Here is a 23,158-nt window from a genome sequence, read left to right as displayed (position 1 = left end):
AGAAAGACCAGCACCTGGAGAACCTCTGAGCCATTCAGGATCAATGTAGGATTGTGTATCTATGTATAATGTAGACCAGTGGAATGGACGGCTTGTCTTTCCCCTCATCTTCCCATGCAGGATAGGGAGAGCATTAGCTGTAGCTGCGGGAAATACCTGAAGTGTGTTTTAAACATTAAAAAAAGATGTAAGCCAGGAGGCTCCTTACTATTAACCAGGTCGATTAGGTATGGTGAGAGAAAGTAGGTCTACACTCTTGCAGGATACTTACAGGATCATTTACTGTCCTGCTCCAGGAACAGTTCAACCAAGATGATGAGCCTCAGCAGGATTGTGTGGATGGGTGGTTGCCATGTTGGTACCGTGGGACATGGGTTGTGGAGACAGAGCATTGTGTGTAGGATAGAGCAGCAGCAGGTAGAGCGTTCCGTTATGGGTGATAAAACAGATGCAGCAGCGTGTCCCCCCCCCACTGTCTGGGCATCCCTGGGAAGCCCCCTGCAGGTTGCAGAAGGTCTTAATGGGCAGGGTGGTGGGGTACAGGGCATCTTTAAAACCTGCTCAGGGACTCATAGAATGGCCTCAAACTGCCTCGCCCCTCACCAGCAGATGCCAAGTGCAGCTGTTAACACACTATTGTTAATCCACTCTCTTTTGCTCCTTCTAGTACTTGCGTCCTCCGTACTACACTGCTTCCTATAGTAACACTAATCCAGCCTTCACTCTCTTTTAGGCAAGCTGAGGTAAAGTTACTTGAACAAAGTTTACAGGTCTTCATTTTATCCACTTGTACATTCACAGTAAAATACCTTCGTTTTTTCATGATCGTTTTCTGTACTGCTTTAAAAATCGTTTTTCTTTGCCTGACGACTCATCCGGAATTTAATTCTGCTGCTCTATTGATTGCTACACACATTCAGTCTGAATCTTCCGTCCTAGAAGCCGTTTGTGTGACTTCAAAACGAGGGGCGTTGTACACAAATTCATCAGAGATCGGATCGTCTCTAACAAATCTAACCAGAGGATCAAAGTTGATAACGTCATGATGTAGGCTGGCTCTGGCCCAAACCATTTGTTTCTGGGACCAAGCAAATATTTTATTCCATGGCTATACCTTTTCCCAACATTGATGTATGACACCTTTCCATTGTTCAAAAAGTTACAATCCTACAATCTTCACTTCCCTCTATTTAAAATGATCTACCTTGAATCAGTTATATGGCCACATGAGATCTTATTAATGGTACAATGTTTGAAATATTGTTCCTAGTACGTTACACATTCAAGAATTATAAAGAAAAAAGACCCAATGATTCACCGTGGGGGCTGCATTTTGGGAGTTTGAATGGATGCAGACTTTTAATCAGACTTTTACTCTTCTCCTGCTTTTCACACATTAGTCTCTGTCATAATCACACTTTTTGGATATTCCTTATTTTTTTCTCTTGCTCTCGTCTTTCACTCCCCCTCTCTCTCTCTCTCTCTCTTTCTCTCTCTCTCTCTCTCTCTCTCTCTCTCTCTCTCTCTTTCTCTCTCTCTCTCTCTCTCTCTCTCCCCCTCTCTCCCTCTCTCACTCCCCCTCTCTCCCTCCCTCCCTCCCTCTCTCTCCCTTTCTCTCTCTCTCTCCCTCTCTATCTCTCCCTCCTCTCCTTCCTCCTCTCCTCCCACTCTCTCCCTCCTCTCATCCCACCTATCTCCCTCCTCTCCTCCCTCCTCTCCTCCCACCTCTCTCCCTCCTCTCCTCCCACCTCTCTCCCTCCTCTCCTCCCACCTCTCACCCTCCTCTCCTCCCATCTCTCTCCCTCCTCCTCTCTCCCTCCTCTCCCCTCCCACCTCTCTCCCTCCTCTCCTCCCACCTCTCTCCCTCCTCTCCTCCCTCCTCTCTCCTCCCTCCTCTCTCCTCCCCCTCTCCTCCCTCCTCTCCTTCCACCTCTCTCCCTCCTCTCCTCCCTCCTCTCCTCACTCCTCTCCTCACTCCTCTCTCCTCTCCTCCTACCTCTCTCCCTCCTCTCATCCCACTTCTCTCCCTCCTCTCCTCCCACCTCTCTCCCTCCTCTCCTCCCTCATCTCCTCCCTCCTCTCCTCTATTCCATTTGCTCCTGGCCCTGGCCAGTTATGTTTCATGGGCTGCCCTGGAGGAAATATCAGATGACCTGGCTCTCCACACAGAGCCTGGGATCCTGTGGAGTTGGGTCATCAGGGAGGCTCTTCTCACCATATCCGTCTTCAACCCCCACCCCTTTCCGCTCATACAGCTTCCTGCTTTCAAGTGCAGGCCAAGGTCAAAGACAGCAGCACCGTCAGGCAGGATACATTCCCTCAGTCCCCAGGCCTCAACTAAAGCATGGTCAGAGGCACTGTGCTACTATATACCCTATCCTAACCTGTCCTATGCTCTATGATGATTCTCAAGTGCCATTAGCTGAGGCTGCTAATCAATACACTGTAGAAAATTGTTTTTCTAAGAGCTTTCGATTAACATAGCTTTTCATTAGTGCCATTATGCTAGACAACGAGTGAAAAAGACACGGAATGGCTCAAAAGAGGGCGAATAACTGTTGAACCTCTGCTTTTCATAGACGTGCTGCACATTATTCTTAAAGGCTTGTACTTACCAGGGAGTAAACCCATGTATCTTTTCTCTGTCACTTCTTTGTTAAAGATTAGTATTTGGGGGAATGTACCCATCATCTAGTAGCATGGATGGATGCTCATATTCGTATTGCGGGTGTATGCCTCCAAGATATGAGACCCCTTCTACCTCCCCTCTGTGCTTCTCTGTTTTTTTTCACATCAAATTCTCCGTTGCACTTTGGGAGAGAGAGCCATTATGGATGGTGTTTAGAGACAGGTGTCTGATGCGCCCTGAGATAATGCCAAAAGACTCGTATCTCCCTTTTCATGGAACGACAACAGTTGTTTCAAGTGATCAGGTCTGCCGTTCCAGACAGGGGACTGTTGATCCTCTCAATGCCTCTCTTCACACACATAAATCAAAGCTAGCATAGCCGTGATGAACAGAACAGCAACAAACAGCTAGGCAGCCAGCCTGGCAGGTAGCTAGCCTGGCCCCTAGGTCACATAGGGACAGTGTTACTACTAGGGGCTCAAAGAGTCCCATCAGAAAGTGAACCAGCCGTTGACTAACTGACTTGAATGCAGAAAAGTTGCATCATGGAATGTGAGAGGGTATAATGAGGTAATGCGGTCTGTCTGATCAGCTTCACAAAGGAACTGCCCTCGCTCGACACTCGCTCCCCAGACAGTCATTACGGTTGATTTGAAGACAAAGGCATGGTCAAACGGTGTTTATTTTCTGTGGAGTGGCTGCCGCCTACCCGCTTCCCTCTCTCTCTCTCTCGTTTTGGTGCCAGAAAATAAAATAGGGTGAATATGTTAGTGTCATCTCTCATTTCAAAATGGTAGACATTCAAAGCGAGATTTTGCAACTTCCACTGTGTGAAATTATCATTTGACAAGTGGGAGGCAGTGAAAGGCAAAGCCAGACGTCTCAGAGTGAATCTCGTTTGGAGGCTTTCACCTCAACGTTTAGAAAAGCACGACACACTTACTGTAGGAGACGGGGACTGTGTGACTGCTAGGAGGGAGACGCGACAGACAGAACAGAGATAGCTGGGTTAGACTGGAAGAGGAAAGGAATGACACCATATGCAGTGTTAAGGTAATCACATGCCAGGCAGAGACAGGTCACAGTAATCAGCCTCTCTGATTGTAACAGGCTTATGGAGAACAGGATGCACAAACAAACTCTTTCAAGGTGTCTAATATCTCCCATTAACTGGTATAGGACTCTGTCATGTAGCTAGCATACTATCTGTGCTCTCCGTACACGTACGTGTCACAGCTTTGGAGAGAGAAAAGGAACAAATGAGATGGCTGGGCTTCAGCAGCAAACAGCTGCATGTTGTTGTCTTTACTAAATGAAAGGGCTCTTTGCATTCATTCCCTGTGTCAATTACAGAGGCTAGCTACTGATCATGCTCTCTTTTTCACAGCTAGTCTGTGTTGATTGGTGCTGTATACCCAGTTCTGTTGCGAGGGAGTGTTCCTTGAGCTGAGCTAGACAAACAGCTAGATGTAGTAACACATGGACAGACTATTGCTGTATATTTGAATGAGTGGAGTAAGTTGAAGTACAGATGTGGGTTTGACCTGTGAGTCAGAGTGGATGAGACAGTGTACTAGGTTGGACCTGTGAGTCAGAGTGGGTGAGACAGTGTACTAGGTTGGACCTGTGAGTCACAGTGGATGAGACAGTGTACTAGGTTGGACCTGTGAGTCAGAGTGGGTGAGACAGTGTACTAGGTTGGACCTGTGAGTCAGAGTGGATGAGACAGTGTACTAGGTTGGACCTGTGAGTCACAGTGGATGAGACAGTGTACTAGGTTGGACCTGTGAGTCACAGTGGATGAGACAGTGTACTAGGTTTGACCTGTGAGTCAAAGTGGGTGAGACAGTGTACTAGGTTGGACCTGTGAGTCAGAGTGGATGAGACAGTGTACTAGGTTTGACCTGTGAGTCAGAGTGGGTGAGACAGTGTACTAGGTTGGACCTGTGAGTCAGAGTGGATGAGACAGTGTACTAGGTTTGACCTGTGAGTCAGAGTGGGTGAGACAGTGTACTAGGTTGGACCTGTGAGTCAGAGTGGGTGAGACATAGTGTACTAGGTTTGACCTGTGAGTCAGAGTGGATGAGACAGTGTACTAGGTTTGACCTGTGAGTCAGAGTGGGTGAGACAGTGTAATAGGTTTGACCTGTGAGTCAGAGTGGATGAGACAGTGTACTAGGTTTGACCTGTAAGTCTGAGTGAGTGAGACATAGTGTACTAGGTTTGCCCTGTGAGTCTGAGTGGGTGAGACATAGTGTACTAGGTTTGACCTGTGAGTCAGAGTGGATGAGACAGTGTACTAGGTTTGACCTGTGAGTCAGAGTGGATGAGACAGTGTACTAGGTTTGACCTGTGAGTCAGAGTGGGTGAGACAGTGTACTAGGTTGGACCTGTGAGTAAGAGTGGATGAGACAGAGTACTAGGTTTGACCTGTGAGTCAGAGTGGATGAGACAGTGTACTAGGTTGGACCTGTGAGTCACAGTGGATGAGACAGTGTACTAGGTTGGACCTGTGAGTCAGAGTGGATGAGACAGTGTACTAGGTTTGACCTGTGAGTCAGAGTGGGTGAGACAGTGTACTAGGTTGGACCTGTGAGTCAGAGTGGATGAGACAGTGTACTAGGTTTGACCTGTGAGTCAGAGTGGATGAGACAGTGTACTAGGTTGGACCTGTGAGTCACAGTGGATGAGACAGTGTACTAGGTTGGACATGTGAGTCAGAGTGGATGAGACAGTGTACTAGGTTGGACCTGTGAGTCACAGTGGATGAGACAGTGTACTAGGTTGGACCTGTGAGTCAGAGTGGATGAGACAGTGTACTAGGTTGGACCTGTGAGTCACAGTGGATGAGACAGTGTACTAGGTTGGACCTGTGAGTCAGAGTGGATGAGACAGTGTACTAGGTTGGACCTGTGAGTCAGAGTGGGTGAGACAGTGTACTAGGTTGGACCTGTGAGTCACAGTGGATGAGACAGTGTACTAGGTTTGACCTGGCTGTGATTGAGAGAGGTAGAGACATAATGTACATAGTATACTGAAAGGCTGGTGTGTGAATATTTCCCCATTGTGATGGAGTGCAGGCCAGAGGCAGTAAGGTCAGCCGATAGAGTCCAGAGCTCGTTGACAGCTGCTGGCTTGACTTTGATGCACCATCAGCTAGCCTTGCCCTCCACTCCGCCTCACTCTGTTCTGTTCTGCCCACGAAGCGTGTGCAGTCAACCTGAAAGCAGCACTAGCCTCTCATTACGCAGCCCAACAAGCTTTGTCTCTTTGCAGCTGTTTAACGGCCACACGTCTGTTTTTGTTTGTTTTCTCGCTGTAAGATTATTGCACCTTTATGGTTGATCGGGGGCTTGGAGTAATCCCTGGCATCTGTTCAGAGAGAGAGAGAGAGAGAGAGAGACAGAGAGAGAGAGAGAGAGAGCGAGAGAGCCTCCATCCATTCTTTTATTTACCGGACTGACTGGGCCCACTATTTCATCTCCTGCTGCCCAGCCTGGCCGGCTGACTTTTAAGACGAGTGATGGAGAGGACTGAGGCACTAATAGGCACTGAAGTCACAGAGGAGGTTACACCCGCTATTTATTCCTCCCAACAGCATCTGCCTCTTTGAGGAGGGAGGGGGGAAATTAATGTAGTAGCCATTTATTTCATAATATATGCAGGAAAGTAACTTTTCTGTTGGAGTGGTAGTGCTGCACAAAAATACTGTCTAGTCTATTTTTATCCAGCTCTTATGTACTGTAGTCTCTCTCGTACACCTCTGATGAGTAGACAGGTGCTAGTTACCATATGTGAATATTCCATGTAATTGGCCACAACAGTGTAGTCTTGGTTGTGTAGTCTTGGTTGTGTAGTCTTGGTTGTGTCGTCTTGGTTGTGTCGTCTTGGTTGTGTAGTCTTGGTTGTGTCGTCTTGGTTGTGTCGTCTTGGTTGTGTAGTCTTGGTTGTGTCGTCTTGGTTGTGTCGTCTTGGTTGTGTAGTCTTGGTTGGCACAGTAAATGTACCGTTCTCTCAGTTCTCCTTGTTATCCATATGCTTCTAGTCTCAGGGGCCTGAATGTACATATGTGTCTCTTTCACTTAAAAAGCTGTACGTTCTCTTCATTTTATTGTACCTTCTTCCTAATCAAACCCCTAGCTACACACTGAAGTGAAGAAAGAACAGCTCCAGCCCTTTAGCTTTTCTTGACAGCTTTACACCCCCACTCCACCCTCCTCCCTATCTCATCCCCACTCCACCCTATCTCATCCCCTCTCACCCCCACCCCACCCTCCTCCCTATCTCATCCCCACTCCACCCTCCTCCCTATCTCACCCCCACTCCACCCTCCTCCCTATCTCATCCCCACTCCACCTTCCTCCCTATCTCACCCCCACTCCACCCTATCTCATCCCCACTCCACCCTCCTCCCTATCTCACCCCCACTCCACCCTCCTCCCTATCTCATCCCCACTCCACCCTCCTCCCTATCTCATCCCCACTCCACCCTCCTCCCTATCTCACCCCCACTCCACCCTCCTCCCTATCTCACCCCCACTCCACCCTCCTCCCTATCTCACCCCCACTCCACCCTCCTCCCTATCTCACCCCCACTCCACCCTCCTCCCTCTCATCCCCACTCCACCCTCCTCCCTATCTCATCCCCACTCCACCCTCCTCCCCATCTCATCCCTATCTCCACTTAATGCTGCCTCCATCTTGTCATGCCGTGCCTGCCTCCCCTCCAGTCATTATGGCAGGGGGACAGGAAGTTAATCAACACTGTATTATCTCCCAGCCTGCACCTGGAGGCCAGGGTGCCAGTCATGCTACCCCCTCCCCAGCGGACCCCTGCCAGCCTGGGATCTCTCCTTACCCTGGCTCTCTCCTTACCCTGGCTCCCTCCTCACCCTGGCTCCCTCCTTACCCTGGATCCCTCCTTACCCTGGCTCCATCCTCACCCTGGCTCCCTCCTCACCCTGGCTCCCTCCTTACCCTGGCTCCCTCCTTACACTCCATGCCTCCTCCCTCCTCACCCTGTCTCCCTCCTCACCCTGGCTCCCCCCTTACCCTGGATCCCTCCTTACCCTGGATCCCTCCTTACCCTGGATCCCTCCTCACCCTGGCTCCTTCCTCACCCTGGCTCCCTCCTCGCCCTGGCTCCCTCCTCACCCTGGCTCCCTCCTTACCCTGGATCCCACCTCACCCTGGCTCCCTCCTTACCCTGGATCCCTCCTCACCCTGGCTCCCTCCTCACCCTGGCTCCCTCCTCATCCTGGCTCCCTCCCTACACTGGCTCCCTCCTCACCCTGGCTCCCTCCTCACCCTGGATCCCTCCTTACACTGGCTCCCTCCTCACCCTGGCTCCCTCCTCACCCTGGCTCCCTCCTCACCCTGGCTCCCTCCTTACACTGGATCCCTCCTCACCCTGGCTCCATCCTCACCCTGGCTGCCTCCTCACCCTGGCTCCCTCCTTACACTGGCTCCCTCCTCACCCTGGATCCCTCCTTACCCTGGATCCGTCCTTACCCTGGCTCCCTCCTCCCTCTTTACCCTGGATCCCTCCTCACCCAGGCTCCCTTCTCACCCTGGCTCCCTCCTTACACTGGCTCCCTCCTCACCCTGGCTCCCTCCTCACCCTGGCTCCCTCCTTACCCTGGCTCCCTCCTCACCCTGGCTCCCTCCTTACACTGGCTCCCTCCTCACCCTGGCTCCCTCCTCACCCTGGCTCCCTCCTCACCCTGGCTCCCTCCTCACCCTGGCTCCCTCCTCACCCTGGCTCCCTCCTCACCCTGGCTCCCTCCTCACCCTGGCTTCCTCCTTACACTGGCTCCCTCCTCACCCTGGATCCCTCCTTACCCTTGATCCGTCCTTACCCTGGCTCCCTCCTCCCTCCTTACCCTGGATCCCTCCTCACCCAGGCTCCCTCCTTACCCTGGATCCCTCCTTCCCCTGGCTCCCTCCTTACCCTGGATCCTTCCGTACCTTGGTTCCCCCAGCAACCCCTTGGGAAGGCTCAGCCAGGCTCTGGTAGTGGTGATGCCTGCCAGGACACACTCATTATGACACAGAGCCAGGGGGATGCTGCTACTCAGCTCCTAGCCATAGATGTTTAACACACTGGGCTCTCTGAGACTGGGGGTTTATCCTGTATGAGAATGGGGATTTATTCTGCCAATCGTATCTCTTTTTGCTGCTATTTCCGTTGTTGCTCTTCTTATTATTGGGACATTATTGCCCGTGTGGACAGGAGAAGTAACCTCAAACATGAAGGGACATATTATGGAAACATAGCCCATATACGCAAAAGTTTGTTCATACTCCTATTTGAACACACTCATAACACGCGGAGACACACACACACATCCCTGGATATTAAAAGATGATATTATACTATGAGATGGCACCAGGTCTCTCCTCCATGCCTCCTTATCTGTCTCTCTGTCGGTCTGTCTGTCTGAGCAGCTGATAAATGCTCTGGCTGAGGGATGAATTGCTGACTGTCACTGGTAATCATGAGGTTGTCTGGCAGCATCCAAAGTGCTTTTATTTCTGCCCATTAGTTTGGTGTAGAAATGCGTAGGTAGTCTGGGCTGCTCTGCCTTCATTCTCTGACTGATGCAGGAGCCACTGTGATCACTGAAAATATGACAGCGTATCTCTGTTATATTCATCTACACCACTATCTATCTATAGAATCTCCTTTACACTAGATGTATAGGACTGTAAAGGACTCTATAGCATCCACATATGAACTAGCCTTGTTCCAGTATATGGCATCCTGTACTGTGTGAGTGTGTGGGGGAGGGGGGGGGTCGGCACCAAAAATGTTAAAAGCCGCTGTCTGAATGTGGAACACTGGAGACGTCAATCTGTGGGAGAAGCACCTTGAAGTCTTCTGTTCTGAGGAGAGGCTGATCAAAGTCTGCTTAACGAAGATGGTCTGAACTCAGCTGTTATGTGCTGCATCTCTTGTTTCTGTCTGTCTACTGTGTGCTACTTTACCCAATCTTCATTTACCTGGCTGATCCTACCGGAGCGTCGGGCCTATCTCCTCTCTGTGCCTCTTTTGTGTTTGTGCTGTGTGTTCTCCTGTCTGAATGTCAATGAACCGTGGTCTCAACAATGTATTAGCAACAGAAGCTCCTGGTGATTACAGATGACACATCTAAGCCTTCCTTTCTTTCCCTCCCTCTCCTCCCTTCCTTTCTTTCCCTCCCTCTCCTCCCTCCCGTTCTCCTCCCTCCCGTTCTCCTCCCTCCCGTTCTCCTCCCTCCCGTTCTCCTCCCTCCCGTTCTCCTCTCTCCCGTTCTCCTCTCTCCCGTTCTCCTCTCTCACAGGAGATTGCAGCTTACTTGATAACATTTGAAAAGCATGAGGAATGGCTAACGACGTCCCCTAAAACAAGGTAAGTGAGGCAGTCTCCCAAGAAACAACTGCAAAATACAATTTTCTTCACAGGAAAAGCCACACTGTGCCTTTTAGTTTTTAGGCGTCACTACACAGACTGATAAAAAATAGAAAAATGATCTGTCTCGTGCTGAGTACCAGGAATCCCTGCTGCACCACTCAGAAAACCACTCCCTTCATGTCAAGAGTCAGATGCCTGTTTAATATTACAATCTGCCTGATGGCAGTTTGGAAAACTTTGCACCTTTCAAAAGCTATTTGAGCCAGACGATGGAATATTAATGTTGACTAATAATTGCCTTTTAGCGGGCCAATTAACACAACATGCACTCCTCTGGTCTCCGCTGTGACTGTGATGCTAATGTGTTGGTATCTGTCTGCACATTCACACACTCTCCAATAGAAAGAGCTGGGTTTGAATTGAGAGCTCTTTCTGCGTGGGCCAGGAGAGACAGACGGGAATGTGGATATGAATGTCAATAAGAGGTAACTTTTGGAAAAGAAAATGATGGTGGCACCGCTATCCATGATAAGTAACATAATATGCCAACACTTCTACCAGCCGTGTCCTATCAACGTACTCGTTCGCGTCTGACACATGGAATTAAATGTCAACATTATTTACTCTTATTTCTACAACGTGTAATTCCCATCCTGGATGCTGATTGGCTGCAGCATGGTTCCGGACATACAATTTTTTAAATAAATATTTGATGCTGGTAACTCTTCATTTGACTAGCTTTTACTAATCTCCCGCTGCCAGGCAGTTCTGGGTTTGACTTGCTTGGTCATCTCTAGCCTTTCTCTGTCTACCTCCCCATCCTTCCCATGCTCTTCTGTCTGTATGCAGCGAACACAGAACACACACAGCCCCACATACACACTGATCTAACACATTCTGATGAGGAATCCTCACTCACGCAGCGAGCCATCCCTGGTGTTATTAACAGTCCTCATCCATGTGTAACTGTACTGTTGGCACTCTGACACACAGATCATTCCTCTCTTCTCCTCTGCCTGCCAGGGACATTGATAATGGCTCCACATAAAGAAAGTGCCAATTAATTTTCCCGTGTAATTGTAGAAGATGGCCCAAAGAGCACCCTGGCCTCTACTCTACACCTTCTTATCATCAACCCACAACAATTAACTCAACACACCAGGCCTCCTTGTCTTCAGACACCAGTGGAATATTTGACATTAGGCCCAATGTTATTAACTGCTGTCTCCAGGAACATGTAAAACAGCAGGCTCTGTTATCTAGTTGTACAAACCGTAACTGGAATGAAAAACCCAGGGAAAATGAACACTCAGCGGTATTAACATAAGTACAGGAGCAGTACTCTGGAGAATGAAGGGACTGATAGACAGTAACAGGGAAAGCTCGAGGCTTGAGTCACACATTGTCCAATCAGCATCCAGTTGGACTATAATGGTGAGGGTGGTGGAGTCTCTGTGACTCACTGTCACCAGCCTGCTGGGTCCTAGAGGAGCCCTTGTGGGTGCTGATGTCTCAGTAGATGTGGCACTGAGGGATGAGATAAAGGCTGGGGGCCAGACAGAGCCACAGAGCCTACAGAGGAATGGACAGGAGCAGAGCCGAACTTGACATGGATGAGAGGAGCTGCTTTATTATGGCTGTTATGGCGTTTATGTACGGGGGCCGGGCGAGGTGAGCTGGCCAGGCAGGCAGGAGTGGAGAGGGTGGGGCTGGAAAGGGGGAGGCTGGTGGAGTGTTTGTGTTCTTGGAGCAGTCCGTCAGACAGAGAGGGTAAAGTGTTGTGACAGACAGGGTAGCAGGGTGATTGATGGGAATCTGATTGATGGGCTGTAATCTTTCTCCTACAGCACTTTGCCGAGAGGTCACAGGTCAGGGTTCGCACAAGGGAGTGCAGTGCTTGGGACCTGGACGGAGGGCCATTTGTCATCACAGACACACCCCGGAGTGTGTGTGTGTGTGTAGCCAGGTCATAAACATGCTAAAAGGAGAGGGGAGTGGGGGAGAGGGGGAATGGGGCGAGTAGAGAGCTCAAGGAGCTGATGCAAGCTGTTTAACCACGGTGACACAAAACCCAGGACAAGCATGGAGATGACATGCCACACTGCCAACACACTGCCAACATGGAGGATAAATAATGAATAGGCAAATAAGGAGTGAGTGTAGTGAGTGGTATTACGCGTGCACATTTTATCTATTAGCTATTTGTTACATGGGCCAAGCCACCTACTGAATATTCATTCCATCCCGTGTTTGAGTTGGTTTGTTTTGTGTCCGATCTGTTTGTTTATCCTTCCTGAATCAGAAGAGGCCTGGCAGCAGCCAGGGGAGAGTAGTCGAGCGGCAGAGTGATTGATGTGCCCAGTCCTTGTAATACACATTCCCTTTCAGATAGGAAGTGCAACAGCGGTTAAAATCAATAGCAGCGCTCTTCCACTGACTGCTAGAACAGCCCTACAGCTAATTCAGGCTGCACCTGTCAGAGCCAGGGGAATCTTTCCCAACTTTCATTTACACCCCAATGCTAGAGCGAGCTGCCTGCGCTGGCTTCCATTTCCATTAGAGGGAGAGGCTGGTATAATGGCTTTAATGAACGCCTGGCCTGCGGTGTGATTTAACATCGCTCTTACCATATACTGTACCTCTCCTCTCTCTCTGAATGGAGGGAACAGACTAAAGGGACAATTAGGATTTCTGCACCCTGCATCCAACGCAGATGGCCATATTCATTATTTCTGTGAACCTTTTTAAAGAGCGGCTTGAAGTGTTGAGGCTGGCGTGCTGCTGAGAGGAAAATGAGAGCAGGACAGGACAGGGCAGGGCAGGACAGGACAGGACAGGACAGGGCAGGACAGGGCAGGACAGGACAGGGCAGGACAGGGCAGGGCAGGACAGGACAGGGCAGGACAGGACAGGGCAGGACAGGACAGGGCAGGACAGGGCAGGACAGGGCAGGGCAGGACAGGGCAGGGCAGGACAGGACAGGACAGGACAGGGCAGGACAGGGCAGGGCAGGGCAGGACAGGACAGGGGTGGCAAACTGACACCATAGCTGTAGATAGTGATCTGGTGGATAGTGAATAGTCAGTCAACCTCATGCTATGCTTCATGTAATAAGGACCAGATATTTATGTCTATCACAAAAGACACAAATGGATACCTGAGGAGTCTTTTTGAAAGGTGCAGCCCAGGTGCATGGGGCAGACAAGAACAGGCAGAGAGCGAACCAGTTTAGACTGAGAGCTGTATGGGTAAAGATCAGTCTGTCAGGAGAGGTGTTGGACACCTTGGTGTCGTAGAGGGATCGCTCATTAACTACAGAGTACCCTTTTAAATGGCACACATTACTATTACACAGGAACGGTTTCTGATGACTGCAGCCAATCACAAAGTGGATCTGAGGGAGTGCTCCAGTCCTTTTGACCAGTGTGTGTGTGTATGTCTGTGTGTGTGTGTGTGTGTGTGTGTGTCTGTGTTTCCTCCCCTATTCCCTTCAGTAGTCAAAGAGAACAAATACTGACTTGTTATGGCTCCTGGAAACCATCAGATGGAGCAGTGGCTATATCAGCTTTTCACCTCTGTTTTAACACACAAACACACCATGTACTCTCTTATATTGAAACTATCAAACAATAAGTACCTTTCCACTGAGGGCCACAATGACGCTGAACCTACTGCCCCCGTGTCCCAGAGCAATAGCCCTCTCTCCTCTCCTCCCACATTCACAGAGTCCCTTCAGACAGCTTCCAAAGACAATGCCTTTATTAAAACCTACAGCACCACTGCCACCCCAGAGGCACCGGCATACCAACCAACAACAGTCTAGCTAAGTGGGTGTGTAAGTGTGTTAGAGAGACTGTTTGTTTTTCTTTGTGTGTTAGTGTCTGTTAGTGCCTGGGTGTGGATGTCTATAATGATGTGTGGGAGTGTGTGTGTGTGTGTGTGTTTGTGTGGGTGTGTTTTAATGAGTAAGTGTAGATAGGAGTGAGTGTGTGTATCGTTCAGCTGCTGGTCAGCATGACATTCTGTGTGTCTGGGCCTGCCTGCTGTAGTCAATCAGTCCCATGTGTAACGTGAGCGCTTCTGTCACCTCTTCTGGCACATGGTGGGATACGTGCTCAGCTGGACTTTGTGCGTGTGTGTATGTGTGGAGGGTGTGTGATGGTGTTTGGGCCTAATGCTTTGTGGCATTATGGGCTCGCACTGGTTCAGAGGAGAGTAGAGAGGAGGAAGGACAGGAGCAGCGTGGGAAGAGAGGAGGAAGGACAGGAGCAGCGTGGGAAGAGAGGAGGAAGGACAGGAGCAGCGTGGGAAGAGAGGAGGAAGGACAGGAGCAGCGTGGGAAGAGAGGAGGAAGGACAGCGGCAGCGTGGGAATAGAGGAGGAAGGACAGGAGCAGCGTGGGAAGAGAGGAGGAAGGACAGCGGCAGCGTGGGAATAGAGGAGGAAGGACAGGAGCAGCGTGGGAAGAGAGGAGGAAGGACAGCGGCAGCGTGGGAAGAGAGGAGGAAGGACAGGAGCAGTGTGGGAAGAGAGGAGGAAGGACAGGAGCAGCGTGGGAAGAGAGGAGGAAGGACAGCGGCAGCGTGGGAAGAGAGGAGGAAGGACAGGAGCAGTGTGGGAAGAGAGGAGGAAGGACAGGAGCAGCGTGGGAAGAGAGGAGGAAGGACAGGAGCAGCGTGGGAAGAGAGGAGGAAGGACAGGAGCAGTGTTGGAAGTGTATAATAATGTCTTTATAATCCCATTATTTCATTATGAGAATCAGACATTGGCACAAGAGTCATCTTGCATATGGGGTATTCTATGGAATATACATGTCAACACGTTTGTCAGACATTGTGACCGTTTTATCTCTGTGTTGGTTGGAAGCACAGCCATCTGAGAGCAGGCAGAGTAAAGTCTGCCTGCCCTACCCTCCCTCGTCCCCCACCCTAACTGTCTGCCCTCCACACCCCACTCCGCCTGGCCTCAGAGGACATTGTGTCCCAGCTTGCCTCTGCCAAGCCAAGGCAGAGGCAGTCATGCTAGCCTTGGGCCCCCTGGGCTGGGGGACAAATCCACCAGGGAGAGGGTAGCGGCTAGAGGAGAAGTTACCCAAACAAAACACACAGAGGATGAGAGGAAGGAGAAAGTGTGGAGGAGGTGGAGATGGGGGAGTCATGATGGATGTGTTGAGAAGAGAGTGGAGGAGGTGGAGATGGAGGAGTCATGATGGATGTGTTGAGAAGAGAGTGGAGGAGGTGGAGATGGGGGGAGTCATGATGGATGTGTTGAGAAGAGAGTGGAGGAGGTGGAGATGGGGGAGTCATGATGGATGCATTGAGAAGAGAGTGGAGGAGGTGGAGATGGGGGGAGTCATGATGGATGTGTTGAGAAGAGAGTGGAGGAGGTGGAGATGGGGGGAGTCATGATGGATGTGTTGAGAAGAGAGTGGAGGAGGTGGAGATGGGGGAGTCATGATGGATGTGTTGAGAAGAGAGTGGAGGAGGTGGAGATGGGGGAGTCATGATGGATGTGTTGAGAAGAGAGTGGAGGAGGTGGAGATGGGGGAGTCATGATGGATGCATTGAGAAGAGAGTGGAGGAGGTGGAGATGGGGGAGTCATGATGGATGTGTTGAGAAGAGAGTGGAGGAGGTGGAGATGGGGGGGAGTCATGATGGATGTGTTGAGAAGAGAGTGGAGGAGGTGGAGATGGGGGAGTCATGATGGATGTGTTGAGAAGAGAGTGGAGGAGGTGGAGATGGGGGAGTCATGATGGATGTGTTGAGAAGAGAGTGGAGGAGGTGGAGATGGGGGAGTCATGATGGATGTGTTGAGAAGAGAGTGGAGGAGGTGGAGATGGGGGGAGTCATGATGGATGTGTTGAGAAGAGAGTGGAGGAGGTGGAGATGGGGGAGTCATGATGGATGTGTTGAGAAGAGAGTGGAGGAGGTGGAGATGGGGGAGTCATGATGGATGTGTTGAGAAGAGAGTGGAGGAGGTGGAGATGGGGGAGTCATGATGGATGTGTTGAGAAGAGAGTGGAGGAGGTGGAGATGGGGGGAGTCATGATGGATGTGTTGAGAAGAGAGGTTAGGGGCACTCACATGCACAGAGGGAGAGCTGGAGAAACACAGGAGAAACAACAACAGATAGAGACATAGCAAGATGAGCGATGGATTCAATTGACAGATGGAAAAAAAAGCCCTGTGGTTTAGGGGAGAGGAGAGAGAACGCAAACGGTCAATAGATTACTGAGAGACAGAGAGAGAGAGAGCTCCTTGGAAACTTAATAGAGCCTTGTGTTTGTGTCCTTTAAAGTAATACTTAGCTGAACCCCAGGAAGCAGTGTGGCCTGAGGACTGTACACTAGATGGATGGCTCACTACATCCTAGGTGATGTTTACTAGCCTACTTTTGCAAGGCTCTTCTCCGGAGCTTCCTTAGTAAAGCATAGGCTGTCCAGACATATTCTATACTGTGAAAAAATGGCTGATAATAAATAGTAGTAGTAACAGGATCAACTGTGTGAATTAGCCTTTATCCTGAGTGGATGCTTGTACAATGCAAACTACTCCTCACACACAGCTGCTACAATGTCAAAGACATCAGGCAAAAGGCTTGTGTGTTAATAGAGATGAATTCAGTATTAAGGTTAACAATAATAAACTCACTCTGAACACAATGACTCCTCAGTAGTTGGAAAACAGACAGCAGAAACCCCTGTGTTGGTATGCCAACACGTAGGAGGATGAAATGAACTGCAGCCAATAACTGGCCACGGAGAGGAGGGGGAGAGGAGAGAGGGATGAATAAATAAGAGGGGAGGAAGTTGATGTCAAGCAGGTGTTCAAGGATAAAAGTGTCAGCCAAGCAAGCCAAGCGAGATGGGGAGAAGAAGTGCTGCCTCTGCAGCGTGATAATAAAGACTTAATTCAATTAGTGCTTCTGCACCGGTGAGCAGAGCCACAGAGCAGGGAGCGGGCCAGAGCCACAGAGCAGGGAGCGGGCCAGAGCCACAGAGCAGGGAGCGGGCCAGAGCCACAGAGCAGGGAGCGGGCCAGAGCCACAGAGCAGGGAGCGGGCCATAGCCACAGAGCAGGGAATGGGCCATAGCCACAGAGCAGGGAACGGGCCAGAGCCACAGAGCAGGGAACGGGCCAGAGCCACAGAGCAGGGAGCGGGCCAGAGCCACAGAGCAGGGAACGGGCCAGAGCCACAGAGCAGGGAACGGGCCAGAGCCACAGAGCAGGGAGCGGGCCAGAGCCACAGAGCAGGGAGCAGGCCATAGCCACAGAGCAGGGAACGGGCCAGAGCCACAGAGCAGGGAGCGGGCCAGAGCCACAGAGCAGGGAGTGGGCCAGAGCCACAGAGCAGGGAGCGGGCCAGAGCCACAGAGCAGGGAGCGGGCCAGAGCCACAGAGCAGGGAGCGGGCCAGAGCCACAGAGCAGGGAGTGGGCCAGAGCCACAGAGCAGGGAGCGGGCCAGATCCACAGAGCAGGGAGCGGGCCAGAGCCACAGAGTGCCCAGAGCAATAGGAGCAGGCAGCTTTGCTGTCAGAGAGCAGGGGCAGAGGTACACCCCGGGCCCCTGAGACACCCAACCAGCCCTGCCCTGCAGGTACTTAATGTATACACACACGCATAACCTCAATATACACACATTTACTGTACGCTCAACCTACACACACCCTAGGCAAGGACAGACATGGCTGTCTCCTCTTCTCCTGCTGCCTCCACATTCCTCTTTTCCTCTCATCTCTCCCATTGTTCTATTTCCTGTCTGCCTCTGGTTGTCTCCCTCTTTGGCCTGCATACTACTGTACTCTACTCTGCTGGTCTTTACTGAGCAGAAAGAAGCCTTATGTTGGTGTCAGTGACTTGTATTGGGAGCTCTGAGTCCCTATTTTGGTTGTGCCTCTCTGCTGGGTGCTGTCCTGTAGGCATATGGTGTGAGCGGATCCCGGATCCTGTCCCCCTCTCTGAGGCCCCCAGGGGCCACCCATCAAAGCCCCCCATGCCAGGCCCGAATCCGGGCCACAGCTCTGTCCTAGGGTGTGGTCACGGAACAACCCTCTCTGATTGGCTGATCATCCCAGCCCACAGGAGGCTCCCTGGCACAGTCAGGCCTCCTTTAGACTGAAACAGTAACACACAGTGAGGACAGGACAGGACACACAGCCCCAATCATACTGTTTGTTGTTATGTAAAGAGAAGGAGAAAATAGATCCTGGAAGACTGCCAGGGAACTGGGTGAATCACAGGCATACACACACACACACACACACACACACACACACACACACACACACACACACACACACACACACACACACACACACACACACACACACACACACACACACACACACACACACACACACACACACACACAGTGCCTGTCCCACTCAACTTTGCCTTCTGTGGCACTCAGTCCAGCTGAGGCTCAGTGTGCAGGAACTACACAGGCTGACAAGGTGACACGCAGCGTAGCTCCCCTTTAGCGAGTCGTGTGACAGGGTAGCGGCGGGGGTGACCTCACGCCCCCCCACATCATCATTCTGAGAGTGAGGAGGAGGAGACGTATCCTCCCAGGCCTCGTGTGTCGTAATAATGCATCATCAGGCATGATATAAGCGACCATTGGTGCTCAAGCCTTTACTTCTCTCGCTCTCCCTTTTTCCTCCCTATAGGCCTATATAACACAGAAATGCCGCATTGGCTCTATCAACGCTCTCAGAAAGACGCTGAACCTACTGAACATTGTTGAATCCTGATGATGATTTGTCCTAATATATTTCACATAACGTAGGCCTACCCCCTTCTGTATAAAATACCCCCGGAGGCAGACCTCCCTCGTTCTCTCCTTCTCTTAACCACTTCATTACAACGTAGAGGAGGACGAGGTGGGGGGGATGCGGAGGATGGCCGTTTATGAATTTTGCATTACTGAATTAATTAATTAAAATATAAGAAGTCATTTGATAAATTATTCAGGCTTTTTGTTATGTGTGTTTGAGAAAGGGAGGATGGGGAAAAGAGAGGTGAGAGCGCATTTCAAATTGGAAAATTAATATTCATAACTTTTTTTAATGAACTAATAAAATGGCTATCAATTCCATTTTTAACAAAGGTTTAATTAACAAACGGTACAATTCTCTCAATCCTCTCAGGGGTTGACTACAATTCAACAGTGCCCCCCCCCCCCCCCCCCCCTCATTCATGACACTTCCTGGGAACCTCATTCACTTCTTATAACTCATAACACCATCTAATATTCCACCAAACTCCTATCTTTATCGATTGATTAATTGATTGTTGATTGAGACTAATGATTCGATCTGAATTACCCCGGTTGGAGGCATACTGTACAGTAGGTAGAATAAGCAATGAACTGAACTGAGGAATTTCAGCCCCCCTTTTGCTCCGTAAAATAATTGATTCGCTTAATATCAATTTCTCCCATTTACAATGCAGTCATTTTGTGTAGTTTTTCCGTGTGTCTATAAAGGTGCTGGGCCAGAATTATGGAGACAGCTCGTCTAAGATTTAAAGCAGCCCTCGTGGTGACCCTAAAGCGAGCCGTGCACGATGCATTAATGTGATAGCGATATGATTATGTAGGAATGGACATGAAGAGTTTCCATTATTTACAGGTGACGTGCCCGTTGAATTGGCAATGAATTGGCTGGTTTAATTACCTTCTCTGTCTAATCAAGCCTTCAGTGGAATAATGAAATAAGTCCTGTCCTGCCAACCAGGGAAGGAGGTGTCCGTCTGACTCTGTTCTGACATTAGAGGAAAGACAGGAAATTCATGCCCCGTGAGTGCAGGTTTAAGCCTCTGCTTCTCCATTCACTAGATTCTATACCTTCCTAGAGAGAGATAGATTAGCTCAGCACGTTTGCAGCACCAACGTCTAGTAATGTGTGGAAACAGTCAAAACAGGCTGTATTGTGGCCAATGTGGCCCCCCTCTGAACTGTTCACCAGTAGCCAGTCTGCCTCAGTGTCTCAGTAGAGCTGACAGACAACAGAACTGACAGTAGAACGGTATGTGGATCTCCATCATAATCCAGTGTGTCCCCGTGTGTATCAGTAGAACTGACAGTAGAACAGTTTTCATGTGAGTGCCTTCTTGTGTTATATTTTTGCTAAATGTTTATCCTATTCATTGAGCTTTTGTTTTTTACTACTCTTTTATTTACTTAATTACTTTTCTATTGTTGTTCCGTTGTCGAGAGGTGAACCTGAAAGTAAGCATTCATACACTGAGTACTCCACATACACTGAGTACTCCACATACACTGAGTACTCCACATACACTGTGTACTCCACATACACGGAGTACTCCACATACACTGTGTACTCCACATACATTGAGTACTCCACATACACTGTGTACTCCACATACACGGAGTACTCCACATACACTGTGTACTCCACATACATTGAGTACTCCACATACACTGTGTACTCCACATACACGGAGTACTCCACATACACTGTGTACTCCACATACATTGAGTACTCCACATACACTGAGTACTCCACCCGCACTGAGTACTCCACATACACTGAGTACTCCACATACACTGTGTACTCCACATACACTGAGTACTTCACATACACTGTGTACTCCACATATACTGTGTTCTCCACATACACTGTGTTCTCCACATACACTGAGTACTCCACATACACTGAGTACTCCACATACACTGTGTACTCCACATACACTGAGTACTCCACACACACTGAGTACTCCACACACACTGAGTACTCCACATACACTGAGTACTCCACATACACTGAGTACTCCACATACACTGTGTGTTCAGAACATTGACAGACTGACCAGGTGAATCCAGGTGAAAGCTATGATCCCTTATTGATGTCACTTGTTAAATACACTTCAATCAGTGTAGATGAAGGGGAAGAGACAGGTTAAAGAATGATTTTTAAGCTTTGAGACAATTGAGACATGGATTGTGTATGTGTGCCATTCAGAGGGTGAACGGGCAGACACAATATTTAAGTGCCTTTGAACGGGATATGGTAGTCGGTGCCAGGCGCACCGGTTTGAGTGTGTCAAGAACTGCAGGGCTGCTGGATTTTTCAAGCTCGACAGTTTCCTGTGTGTATCAAGAATGGTCCCCCACCTAAAGACATCCAGCCGGCAGGCCAGTGGTCAAAAACAGGTCATTGATGAAAGAGGACAAAGGAGGCTGACACATTGTGCAGAGCAACAGACAGTTAGTCAACTGACAGTCCAGTACAACATTGGTGCCCAAAGACCCATAAAAGAATGCACAAGTCGTCGTACCTTGACACGAATGAGGTATGGCATCCGATGACCTTACAGAGTTACACTTCTTTCAACAAAAAACAAGAAACTGCTGTTGCAGTGGGCTAAGGAACGAAAACACTGGACACTGGAGAATTGTAAAAACATGACCTGGTCTGATGAATCTCGGTTCCTGCTGTTTCACGCTGATGGGAGGACTATGGTATGGAGAAAACCACGAGTACATGCATCCATCATGCCGTGTGTCAACATTACAGGCTGGTGATGGTAGTGGTGTGTGGGTGTGTTTTCATGGCACACATTGGGCCCTTTGATAAAAGTGGAGCCACGTTTGAATGCCACAGCATATCTGAACCTGCCAGTCAGGTGTATCTCTTCATGGCAGCAGTGTATCCATCTGCAAATAGATTTTTTCAGCAGGATAATGCCCAATGTCACAAGGCTAGGATTGTCCAGGAGTGGTTCCACAGTGAATTCAGTTTACTGCAGTGGCCTGCCAATTCAACTGAGCCTCTATGGGATGAGATGGAGCGAGCTATTCGGAGTAGAGATCCACTACCAGCCAACTTGACACAACTGTGGGAAGCATTTGAGTCAACATGGGCCAGGATCCCTGTGGAACGCTTTCGACAAGGCCCATGCCCCGATGAATTGAGGCTGTTCTGAGGGCAAAAGGGGGTGCAACTCAATATTAGGAAGGTGTTCCTAATGTTTTGTACACTTAGTGTATATCATGTGTACTGTATTTGACTAATAATCAAAGTTGTAGACCTCCACCAGTACCCAGTGTGTCTCTGTGGGTCTCCATGTGTTTCAGACAGTAGATCAGAGAGCACAACACTATGTGGACCTCAGTCTACACAGACATAGGAAAAAGCCAGGAGGGGGAGAGCAGCACAGCGGGTGGCCGCTCACTTGACTGATGGCTTTTTTGATTAAAAGGAATTAATTGCTGAACCATTTAATACCCTGTTTTTAATGTGTCTCTAGTGACTGTGTGATTTAGCTGCATGTCCTGCTGACATGTGGAATCATGTGGACTACCAGCCATGATGATGTCAGAGCAGCTCTCACTGAGAACATTCTGGTAAGCAACTAGCAACTACCCTCACTCTACTCTCCTCTCCTCCATCTTTCATGGAGAGGAATACCTTCTTGACCTCAATACTGGCTGACCCCTTTCTACCCTCCAAAGGCATGCGCAGAGAGATCTGTCCTGTATTGTTGTAGGTTACACTATTTTAAACCTATTTTTAGGAAACAAAGGCTGTGATTTAGTCCCCCACCACAGTCTATAATCACCTTAGGCTCTTTCTGTGGGAGAGAGAGAGAGAGAGAGAGAGAGAGAGAGAGAGAGAGAGAGAGAAATAGAGAGAAGGGAGGGATGGAGAGAGAGAGAGTGATGCAGAGGGCGGAGGGGGAGTGAGAGATGTGAGGGACAAAGGGAGACAGATGAAGAGAGAGATGGGGAGGGAGAGCGAAAGAAAAACAGTGAGAGATGGAGTGAGGGAAACAGAGTGATGGAGTGAGAGAAACAGAGAGAGATGAGGTGAGAGAAACAGAGAGAGATGGGGTGAGAGAAACAGAGAGAGATGGGGTGAGAGAAACAGAGAGAGATGGGGTGAGAGAAACAGAGAGAGACGAGGTGAGAGAAACAGAGAGAGATGGGGTGAGAGAAACAGAGAGAGATGGAGTGAGAGAAACAGAGAGAGATGAGGTGAGAGAAACAGAGAGAGATGGGGTGAGAGAAACAGAGAGAGATGGGGTGAGAGAAACAGAGAGAGATGGGGTGAGAGAAACAGAGAGAGATGGGGTGAGAGAAACAGAGAGAGATGGGGTGAGAGAAACAGAG

General features: G+C 49.6%; 1 protein-coding gene across 10 annotated transcripts in view; it reads left to right on the top strand.

Moving 5' to 3' along the window:
- camta1a (calmodulin binding transcription activator 1a) overlaps positions 1–23,158 on the top strand; it is a 523,753-nt gene that overhangs the window by 180,081 nt on the left and 320,514 nt on the right. For 9 of the 10 annotated variants that reach the window (XM_055931565.1, XM_055931568.1, XM_055931561.1 and 6 more), the window contains one exon: positions 9,952–10,019. The exons of the other annotated variant lie outside the window; for it this stretch is intronic. In XM_055931565.1, coding sequence (XP_055787540.1) covers positions 9,952–10,019 — 68 coding nt within the window. The remainder of the gene's footprint in view (positions 1–9,951; positions 10,020–23,158) is intronic. 10 annotated transcript variants of the gene reach the window in all.

Source organism: Salvelinus fontinalis, chromosome 8, assembly GCF_029448725.1.
Source record: "Salvelinus fontinalis isolate EN_2023a chromosome 8, ASM2944872v1, whole genome shotgun sequence".
NCBI lineage: Eukaryota > Metazoa > Chordata > Actinopteri > Salmoniformes > Salmonidae > Salvelinus > Salvelinus fontinalis.
The sequence above is the reverse complement of the archived record's forward strand: the minus strand, read 5'-3'. Positions and strand labels throughout refer to the sequence as shown.